General features: G+C 40.5%; 1 protein-coding gene across 2 annotated transcripts; it reads right to left on the reverse strand.

Moving 5' to 3' along the window:
- Positions 1 to 366: 366 nt before the first annotated feature.
- On the reverse strand, positions 367 to 9525 carry LOC149083570 (uncharacterized). Of its 2 annotated transcripts, none has more exons than XM_089234093.1 (7): positions 9168 to 9269; positions 5109 to 5198; positions 4580 to 5017; positions 3493 to 3867; positions 2011 to 2367; positions 1490 to 1855; positions 367 to 1208 (listed from the first exon to the last, which is right to left on the reverse strand). In XM_089234093.1, the coding sequence occupies exons 1-7, from the start codon at positions 9177 to 9179 to the stop codon at positions 855 to 857; spliced, it is 1992 nt and encodes a 663-aa protein (XP_089090219.1). In that variant the 5' UTR covers positions 9180 to 9269; the 3' UTR covers positions 367 to 854. The 2 variants fall into 2 exon arrangements, with proteins under 2 accessions (XP_089090219.1, XP_089090218.1); XM_089234092.1 differs by having other exon boundaries at positions 410 to 1208; positions 1490 to 1858; positions 9168 to 9525.
- Positions 9526 to 10883: the final 1358 nt, after the last annotated feature.

Consider the following 10883-nt stretch of genomic DNA (forward strand, 5'->3'; position numbering starts at 1 on the left):
AGGTTTTGTTGGTTTCGCATGGTAGCGTAGAGATGCTCTGAACTAAAGTAGAATAATGGAATTTTTTCCCATGCTCACCGCTCCGTACACATCCCACCGTCCGTCACATTGTCGTATATTTTCGAGATATATGCTCTTATTTTGGATTACAGTATTTTGGTTGTATTTGACACCCATATTTGTCATGAGCATCTTTTTTCAGCCACCACGTCGTTCAACTTGCATGTTGTGACCTTTGTGTTTGTATATGTATAACCGGATTGCAAGTAGAGTTGTACGACCCATCTCAGAGCCTGGTTGCGACCCATATATTAAGAACTCCTGGTCTATGGATGCTATTTTTACTCCATGAATGCTCATGTTTCATAAAAAATGGACGTGGAATTTTTTTTTTTTGTATATTTTATTTCTGCAAACACATACTCATGAGGAAAAAATTACATATGAAATAATAATAGTAGACGCTAAAACAATAATCAAGTAAATCGCTATTATCACAGTTCGAGACAGGATGACGGTGAACACTGGCGCTAATTTTTAAGATACAAATGCTAGGAGAATGCCACGATGATACATACGCACACAAGACACACACACCATTACCTAATTTAATCAAGTTCGCAAAGTTTTCTGGGAGTTGAGCAAACGAAACCTTTCTGCTTTTTTTTTTGCGAGTCAATACACTATAACCATTAGGTAGCACGATGACAAGGCTTTGGGACGCAATATCCAATGCTATGAGACTCGGGATACTCAAGAGAAGTCGAAATCATGGAAAAGATCAGTGGAGAAAGCAGATGGATTCGCACGACTTTGGAGGGAGAGAGAGATCTTCGAGAGACGGATTTCAGACCTCAGAAGATGTGCTCCTGGCTGATCATGCTGCTTTTCTTTGAGTAGGTTCTCTGAGGAAACACGTGACCCGATGGCTTGTGCGCTTCCGGTTGCTGGTACTTGACTTCCTTGGCTGAAGACAGCAAAGATACGTCCGCGGGATTGTCGCTCTTGGTGCCTGGTTCGTTAGTCTTGACCTTGGCCCTGAATCCCATCTCGTCGGCGATGTACTCGACGATCCTTGTCGATCCATCCTCATTGGTTATCGAGTAGGATCCAGTGACTTTGCCGTTGTCGTCGGCGGACTCTTGCCTTGAGCTGCCTTCAGCTTCGTAGTTGAATGCGTATGGACTCTTGGGGAAGTATTCGTGAACCTGTCAATTGAAAAGAAAAGCATTAGTATGATTCGGACTAAACAAATATTGTGATTAAATCTTCAATGATGTGCTCCATAAAAATACAGATGCAAGAAAGATGTGACACACACATCCCGTATTTTACGGAACAGAACCACCAGAAGAAGTAATATATCGTTACTTCTGGATTCGCTTTAAAACCACAAAATTATGTTAAAGGTATTAATTTGAGATGGGGCATACTAGCAAAAAAGAATTATCTTCTACAGCATACAGTTATTCAAAGAAAAAATACTGACCATCTTTTGTTCGGTTTTGTGGAATCCAGATGATATTTGGTGAGATGCGGATGAGGAATGGATCTGAGGCTTGGGCATTTCCTTCGGTGCAGATGACTCAAACACGACGTCAGCTGGGGAATCGCTCTTGGTACCGAACTCGTTGGTCTTGACGACGGCCTTGAATCCGCTATTATCGGCGGTATAATCGACTTTCCTCTGGCTGCCATCAGCGTGAGACAGACTGTACGATCCAGCGACGTTTCCTGATGCATCAGCCGATTCACTGTGGGCGCTCATCCCAGAGTCCATCTTGTTCTCGTAGTTGAAAGAGTACGGTGATGGTACTTCCTCTTGTTGGAATGTTCCACCGAATGGCAGGGTTTTCTGCTGAAATAGAAAGAACGGTCACTTCATCTGCAAGGTCATGTCCAATTACTATCAATTTTGCAATTCTTCGCTATACCATACTCGAAATGCAAGAATTTGTCTCTACAGCAGCAAACATTTCAATCTATGTTATGCCAGAAGCATTGTCTTACCTGCTGGTTATATGAGACATGTGGGCCCTGAGCCTTGTGTTGCTGACGGAGTGATGCTGGAGATATGTACGGGGCCGGTTCCTCATCCGTGGCAGAGGAGAAGAACATGACGTTGGCTGGAGAATCGGCTTTGGTACCGAACTCGTTGGTATTCACGTTAGCGTTGAAACCATTCTTGTCGGCGGTGTATTCAACGGTCCTGTGTCTTCCATCAGCCACGGACAGCTTGTAAGATCCAACGACTTTGCCGGAACCGTCAGACGATTCGGTCCTATGGATGGATCCGTCCTCCAAATCAGCGCTGTAGTTGAACTCGTATGGCGATGGTGGGTAATATTCTTCTTGAGCTACGTGCTCCTGGAAAAAATAATTCCGTGGGTTATAGATCCAATTTTATCTGTAACTGAATTCAGAATAATTTTTCATTTATCTTTTAGGGAATGAAAACCATAATTTTTTTGTTGTTGTATGAGACAAGTGCTAAAATTTCAGGAGCCTGGTGATTGCTCCTGGCAGGGTCGTAACTAGATGCTTGCACACTTCAAGGCATATGCACGGAGGCGTATTTACGCGGGGTGGGGGTGTTAGTGGGCTATAGATCAGGGCGGCAAATTTGAGGAATGAGTGGCCTAGAAAATTCGTGGAATGGAAGAGGTATAGTAAAATTTTTATGGCCCTCAATAAATCCGCTTCTGCCCAGATAGCTGGGGGACTAGGTCGGTGAGTGACTAAAAAGTGACCTATTACAAGCACGTGATTGAGCAAAAGAGTGACTTAGAGCATGAGCGAGCATGTGAATAACAAAAAAGAATGACCTATAGCAGTCATCTTCAATCTGTCGCTCACGAATTCCATGGTGTTCTGTGAAGCATCGAGAGTGCTCTATGCTCGTGTCCGATTTCATAAAGCAAGGAACCATGTCAGTGAGCATCCATAAGAGTATCCTAGAGCGTGTACAGGTATGTGAGTGACCAAACAGTGTGCAAGCATATAAATGACTAAAAGAGTGACTTACAGTGTGTGTGAGCATGGAAATGATGAAAAGAATGACTCACAGACACGGGCGTACTTGCAGGTGGGGGGGGGGGGGCAAGCGAGTTATAGCGTAGGGTGGCGAATTCGAGGAAAAAGTAGTAAAAAAATTTAGACTAGAGAGTGGGGGCAAAACACAAGGGGCAAACCACAAATGCGCTTTTGCGTGTGCACGTCTTTTACTCATTTCAGAAAGTATGTTACGGTGTATGTTATTAGCGTCGAATACATATCATATCTATATACCATATCCACGAAGTGAATGTTGTCCGTGCAGCATTTTCTAAACATTCAGACTTCCGAACCGGAACATGGCCCATTGACAGTTCAAACAAGAAAAAAAATTAACAAGATAATATTTCTAGTTATCCCCCCCCCCCGATATAAAATTGCGGTGTCATTTTTCAAACATCCTATATACATGAGATGTTATTTGAATCCTGGACTCACCTGGCTGTGGAATGTCGTTTTTTGGCTATGCTGGGCTTGATGCTGAGGACGGAAATGCACAGCTGGTGCCGTTTTCTGTTCAACATGATCTTGAGGTGCGCTTGAGATGAACTTGACATCGGCAGGAGACGCACTTCTGGTTCCAAATTCGTTGGTATCCACAGATGCCTTGAATCCGGAATGATCGGCTGAATAATCGACTTTCCTTTGGCTGCCTTCAATGGTGGACAAGCTGTAGCTGCCAACAACTTTTCCGGACCCATCTGACGATTCACTGCGGGAATTGGAACCATCGTCGAGTTGCGAATCGTAGCTGAACGCATAGGGAGGGATCGGGCCAGCTTCTTCGTCGGGGGTGGCGAATTTCGTCGGGTGCTGTGTAGCAAGAACGGAAACAATTACGACATGATCTCAGTAATTATGTCATATCTGTGGTGTGTGTATCAGGGTACACAACCTTGAATGTGGCCCGCCAAGGGGTCCCACCCGGCTAACGAAAGGGTTCTGGTAGAAAAGTATCAGTAATAAAAAGCTGATCGCATTCTCTTCAGGAAAAATACAGGAAATCGCGATCGATATGCAACAACGTCATTATCGTCAAAAAAATAAATCTGCCAAAATTATGTAAATTTGCAAATTATAGCCACAAAAATGTCAATGGTAAATTAAGCTGCGAATTACAGGCAAAAAGATTGTCGATGGTAAGTTAAGTTGCAAGTTATAGCCAAAAAATTGTTATAGGTAAATAAGTTGCTCACTGTCTCTAATATTTCTGGAAAATTGGCAATTGCGGGAAGTAGAGGACGGAAGTTAGAATGGATTAATTTGTAATTCACTCCAATAATTTTCACAATATAAGTTGTAAGTCATGAAAATAATCTCAATCCTTAATTTCAATAAAGGGTAAAAATCCAAGTGACCTCCGTAGAAAATACGGGACATTTTATAGCCACATTAACCAAAATTAACATGTCCTTCAAAATACGTGCCATATGGTCACTTCTACATATACTATTTTCTGTTTGAAAATGTTGTGCTTTCCTGATGTATACACACTGTGCATGCTGGTGTTCTGATATTGGCTTACCTGAGAAATCGGTGGTTGGTATTTCACGTGCTGGGTTGTTTTAGTGGCGTACTTGTCGACAGTGGGTTTGTACTGCTGTTGAGGAGCTGGTTCATACACCGGTTCCTTTGCCGAAGACTTGAGCTCGATGTTTGCAGGATTGTCGCTCTTGGTTCCGGGTTCGTCGGTATCGATCATTGCCCTGAATCCCTGCTCGTCCGCGACGTATTTCACCACTCGCTTGGAACCGTCTTCGTTGACAACGGTGTAGCTGCCGGTCACCTTGCCAGAACCATCGCTGGACTCCTCCCGAGCGCTACCGTCCGCTTCGTATCCGAAGGAATATGGGCTCGGGGGAACAGCGGCTGGGGCCACCATCGCTGGGTATCCGTGCTGGGCATAGGTGGAGGGTTCAGCTGGAGCCGCTTGGTGAAGGGGTGATTCGAATTTATGTGGAGACTATAGAGAGGAACAAAATTGAATCGAATGAGAACAAGAACGACAAAATTTGTTGAGCGTAACGTCGGGAATGTAATCAAACGCCATTTACCTTCTTGCCATGGACATTCTTGGTGCCGTATGGCCGTCCATCTCCGAGGCAATTCACCACGGCTGCCGTTGAGACGAGCAACAATAGAAGCTGCAAGTATACAAAAATATTAGGGTTTACGTTGCAAGTAAATTTGTGATGTTTTTACATGGTCTTGGAAGAATCCAAGCGAGACCCATGAGAGCTCATTAAACATTATCAACGAGTTTTACATGCATGTGATTGATAATGCTATTGATATAGCCTTTAGGTTATCCTAAAAATCAGTCATTTTCAACCTGTCGTTCGTGATCACTCAATAGTTCTCAATCAATGAAGGCTTTCGTAATCGAGGACCTTCTTTGGACATTCAGGAAAGATCTCAAGGATGAACATCAGTGGGGTGTAAGTACTCCTAGGTGCTCACGATTCGAAAAGATTAGAGAAACTCTGACAGAAATGATGACTTTTCGAAGAAGTCCGACAAAGTAGATGCCACCTCAAGCAAAAACTTTTGATTTCAAATAATAATTAGAGATTAGATTTCATGACTCGTTTTGATGCAATAATTCGAGAATATAAAAATGAGTAATTATAAAATTCGGAATTGTAACAGAAATAAGTATTATTAATTCCACTGGAAGATAAGTCATTACTTTCGGAAACCTGAGCTATATTCTACTGCTGTCAAATCGATAACTAAGAAAAATGTTTCAAAAATCAGGGGTGATCAGCCTTTTCGAAAGTGCAGCCCACTCTCTCAATTTTATAACTTGGTTTTTTTGATTTAGTAACTTGTTGTGCGAGCCAAATGAATGATTTGGCAACTTTTTTTTTTAGGCCGCAATCAAATGAAATGTTTCAGACTTTGCACTTTTTATTTCATTTTATGTTGAAGAGTATGTATTTTAAAACAAAAACCACAGCATTTTTGTTTCTCACCTGTCTACGCTGGATGCTGTTGCAATTTTAACCACAGCCCGTAGGCATTCATAATGAAAGCTACAATCCTAAGTCACAATGTTGGATAACCACTGTTTAATCACACGGAAAAAAAACCCGGACAATACTAGTGAGAACAATCATTCAATTCAGGTAGATGATTTTTTGAAAACTGAATGAACTTGGGAAAAAAAGTTTCGTTCTCTCCACCGGGAGATGCAAGAGATCCTGGGTTTATTTTCTGCTTGAGAGAACGACACTCCCCCACCCAAGTTCACCGCGACATAATGTAAAGATAGTCAATCTATTTCATGAATCACATTCGGTTCATCTTTCCTAAATTTGTGGTCGCGGGTGTTGGAAAAGAGACCCTCCCCCCCGAAAAGGTCTGAATTGATAAAAATTTTTGCTTTCTGAAAAAATCTGGAATCTTATATACTTTCAGGAAAAAGGATAAAATAATTTCATTGAAAAAACAAATGTAATTCATTTCAATCGAAACGCATGATCCCACAAATGGGAAAATCAACGGTTATAACAACCTAATACAGTGGACATACTTCCCCACAAGTATGTGGGGCTGACAGGGCTCCAGGTCGGCAGCCTCACCATTTTTGGTTTTTTTTTCGCATTATAAATTCACTATACTGGGGGCCCGACAAAGTTCCCATGCACATTTCTTTGCCGAATTTTCTAACGAATCCGTACATTGCGGACGGGTTGTATATGCATAGCCCAACGTATTTACGCTTGTTTCGTGTTCTTGCCATCTATTATTCCATATTTTGAAGCAAAAATGGTAAATGCTTTAATTTCCATTTTATGTAAGCATCATGTTGAAAGCTGCCGCTCTCTGCGGAGAGACTTTTTTAAATGAGAAGCTTGTACGTTACACGCAATTTGATAGCTGTCTTCATGGGGAGAACGACGCGAGTGCACACGGTGGTCACTACTATTAATCTATGCTAATTTATGCGCGCAACCCTACCTCTTCCGAGGCAACGGAAGAAGCTTTGCATCCCCATTACCTATATTTCGGTCTGAAGGACTTCGTTTATCAACGGATTTTATTACATTAGTATGTAGTAATTGATTTTTTTTGTTGTTAAATATTGATAAAAAGTTATTTTAAATTTTTGTTTACTAGTAAAGTAAGTTATTGTTTTCCGACATTGCTTACACGAAACATTTTAAATACCAACATGAATCATCCTTCATTTGAAATTTGAATATAATGTATTTTTATCATTTAATCTTAGCAGGATGGCAAATACAAAAATAGATGTCGCTTTACTATAATCCAGTGGTTGCCAACGTATGCGCCGTGGCGTTATCAACCATTATGCAGGAGCGTCGATGTGAGCTGTCGATATGGATATGAGCTGGTTCGGTGCTTTGATGACTGTTGTTCTTATTTTTGCACTATCGTGGGGAGTCACGGATAGACGTTAACTAGAGAAAGAGAGCCGCGAGTGACAAAACTTCCAAGAACACTGCTATAATCTGTGAAATCGTAACTTTCATCCTGTTATTCAGGGAGTTTCAAACTGTTTTAGGCCATCGCGGCTTACTTGAGCTTCCTAATTGTGCGCACAGCCTAAAACTCCGATCAAGCACGATGATATAACTATCGCCGTGCTTGAAAAAACGCTTATATCGGAGTTTGAAAAATTCGGATTACTCTTAGCCAGGAAGGCGCACTTCATAGTTTTGAAACGCTTATCATAAATGATTTTCAACGTTGGTGTCATAAATATTAGCAATAGAAGCTACGAGTATAATATAGGATCCTATGGGTTCACCTGAATCGGGGGCGATGAGAGAAAAAAAATTTTGAGGAAGGGGGCGATGGAACAAAAGGTTTGGGAAACTATATCGATACGAACGTAAACGTTTTACAATGAATGGCTTTTTTTTATATATAAGTCTGGTAACAACGAATTACGATCTCTTCCTGCGTTTAGTGATAATACAAATACCAAAAATCACAAGGCTATAACATTCAAAACTCATGCATGATGCAACAGACAAAATAAAATGCCAAGTTTTTTGCTTCCGAATCCGGAAGATAGATGGCACAACTTTTTAGAACAGATAATAGGCATTACTTAGAAACGTTAGTTAAACTGTTAATACACGGTACTTTTCAACATGAAACAATTCGTTAGAAGTTCCTAAGGAACATTTTTTACTAAAAGGTGCATGTGCAGTTTAGTAGAAACACAAAAACAGACACTAGAAAAGCCGAAACTAGAACTTGTAGAAATTATATTCCTGCTTCCAGTATTTTCATCTCACTCCGTGAGATGAAAATATTGTCAATGATCATAAACAAAATAATCAGTATCTCTAATCTAATCATGAGCATTTGGTACGCTCGTGATTTTTTAAATGAGAACTTTCACTGTACTTCGTCAAACATAAAAGGAAACGAGGACCACAAAAGATAGATAATTCAAAAACCGATTTCAAGATTTTCTATATTCAATTTCTACTTTATTCTAAAACACATGATTCCACATAGCAACCTCTTGTTAGTTCCTGGAGGATGAGAGAGGGTGAGGTTTACAGCCCACGGACAGTTTCGTTAGACTCCCTTGAACAGCTTCGTTAGACTTCTTGGGGGGGAATCTTAATCAACCATTTTAGGAATCTCAGTCAGACTCCTCAGGAATCACAGTTAGCCTCTATAGAAATAAACTACCTTTAAATTGCTTAGGAAATCTCAGATAGATTCTTTAAAAACATTCCATGTACTACTTAGAAATCTCATACTCCTGAAGAACCATCTTTGTAGTGCTTAGGAATGTCATTTAGGGCTTAGGAACGTCCTTTGGAGTGCTTAGGAATCTCAACTAGACTGTTTGAGTGCTTGCTGCCTGCAGACTGCTTAAGAACTTCCTTTGGACTGCCCAGGAATTTCAGTTAGGCTGCTTAGGAAGCCCCTTTGGACAAATTAGAAACCTATTGCAGACCTCCTGTTGACTACAGACTACCTCTTTAAGACCACGAAACTACACTGCGACATTGTTAGCGTTTTGATATATTTAATAGTTGCTACTGCCACATATCTCTGAGCCACTCCACAGGTCTATTCATCTCCCATCCAAAATGCAAGACAACAATGATTGTACTTACTCGATTCATCATGATTCCTCTTGATCTTGGATCTTCACTGTTTGTGCCACAGTACCGGACGGTGCCCAATTTATATACGCGCGTACGCGCACGCCTTCGCGCACCAGGCGAGCCACCATAACGGGGTGAACATCAACGACGTGGGGGAGGAGGGGGGGGGGTAAGAAAAGCATGATGATGGCAATGGTGGGCGGAGATAACGAGCGTAAAAAAAAACAACCAATTTTTTGTGGATGATCTGGATCTTCGAACCTGCAACGGCAACCACACGTTTACTCATTACAAAGTAAAGGGAGGGAGATGTGCTAATCTTCCGCGTCTTTAGCCATGGGCAAGGTCGTTCCTCGCAACATGTAGTGTCTTACGAGAATAGGCGGTTCGTTTAAACTGAAAAAAAATCCTTCAATATTACTTTTAATTTTCTTTTTTCACCCTCATTACTTTCCCTTTATAGCGTTATTTTTCTGCTTTTTTGTCTCTGATATAGAGTTATTCCAAGCCGCCTTGAGGTACAGATGGGTTACCTGAAACTCGTTTCATTTGATGGGAATCTCTTTCCTTTCCCCCATGGAAATCCTTGATGATGCCCTACCTCTTGGACATTCACGTGCGTATGTCTCAAATAATTCATCATTTTTTTTTCTCATGTGTGTGTGTATCGTAATAACCACTTCCATGCGATAAAAAATATTTTCGTCCAACATTTGTCGTAGACCTTGTAGGTTTTTTGCAGGTTTATGAATGACATGGTATTTGTTTATTGTATTCCTATATATCCGTACATTTTTTTTTTATGATTGTTATTAGCATGAAAACCGTATTATGGTTCGGTCACTCCTTTATGGTGTTTATTCGAAGAAGTAATGATGATTACTGTTTACCGTTTTTTCTTGGCATTTTTTACGCTATTCGGAAGCTTTTGCGTCAATCACCGGAAATTGATATCGATCTGCACTTAATTGTTGCGGGAAATTATAGGTGACAAAATGACATTTTTACAAATATAGTCAATCTCGATTATAACGACATCGAAGATTCAGAAAACATTTATCGTTGTAACCGAGGTTGAATATTTTAAAGACCTCTTCTGACTAAAAAATCGGATGCTGTACAATTCTGAGCAATGTGAATTATGATTTGGATGACCATATCCGATCTAATAAATACGGGAAATTCGGATCATAAACACAGGGCATCACCAATTCTAGCCAAAAATTTTTCCAATCATCGGCATAATCACCAAACATTGGCTATAAATAACAATTGGCGGGAAATACAATGTTACAGCAAATCTGTAATGATAATGCCCTGATGCTATACAATTCTGAGCAATATTATATGATTTGGGTAACTATATCCGTTCGAGAAAAAAACGGGAAATTTTGGATCATATAAGTACGAAGCCTCACCAATTCTAGCCAAAAATGTTGTCAATCGTTGGCGAAATCACCAAATATCGCATATAAATAACCATTGGTGAGAAACGCAGTTACAGCAAGTCTGCAGCGACTTAAAATACATTTCATGGGGGGAAAATTGAACATGACAAATATTTGAGAAGAAATTTTATAGCCAAAACACTTTGAAAATTGTGAAAATAGTGCCTTCATCTCTGATTCTGGTAAAGATTAGGAATTGAAACAAGTTTTGTTGGAAAAACTCGATATTTTTCTAAAAAAAAGGGGTAGAAAAGGGCAAAATGAATACGGGAATGTC

This window comes from Pholcus phalangioides, unplaced genomic scaffold, assembly GCF_987345545.1.
Source record: "Pholcus phalangioides strain wild (caught in Gottingen) unplaced genomic scaffold, Ppha-v1.0 ptg000008l_1, whole genome shotgun sequence".
NCBI lineage: Eukaryota > Metazoa > Arthropoda > Arachnida > Araneae > Pholcidae > Pholcus > Pholcus phalangioides.

Excerpts from the sequence above, each read along its gene's own strand:
- LOC149083570 (XM_089234092.1), bottom strand. Across the intron at positions 3,868-4,579 it reads ACCAACCACCGATTTCTCAG|CACCCGACGAAATTCGCCAC; the intron begins GTAAGCCAATAT and ends CTTGCTACACAG. Across the intron at positions 2,368-3,492 it reads AAACGACATTCCACAGCCAG|GAGCACGTAGCTCAAGAAGA; the intron begins GTGAGTCCAGGA and ends TATTTTTTCCAG.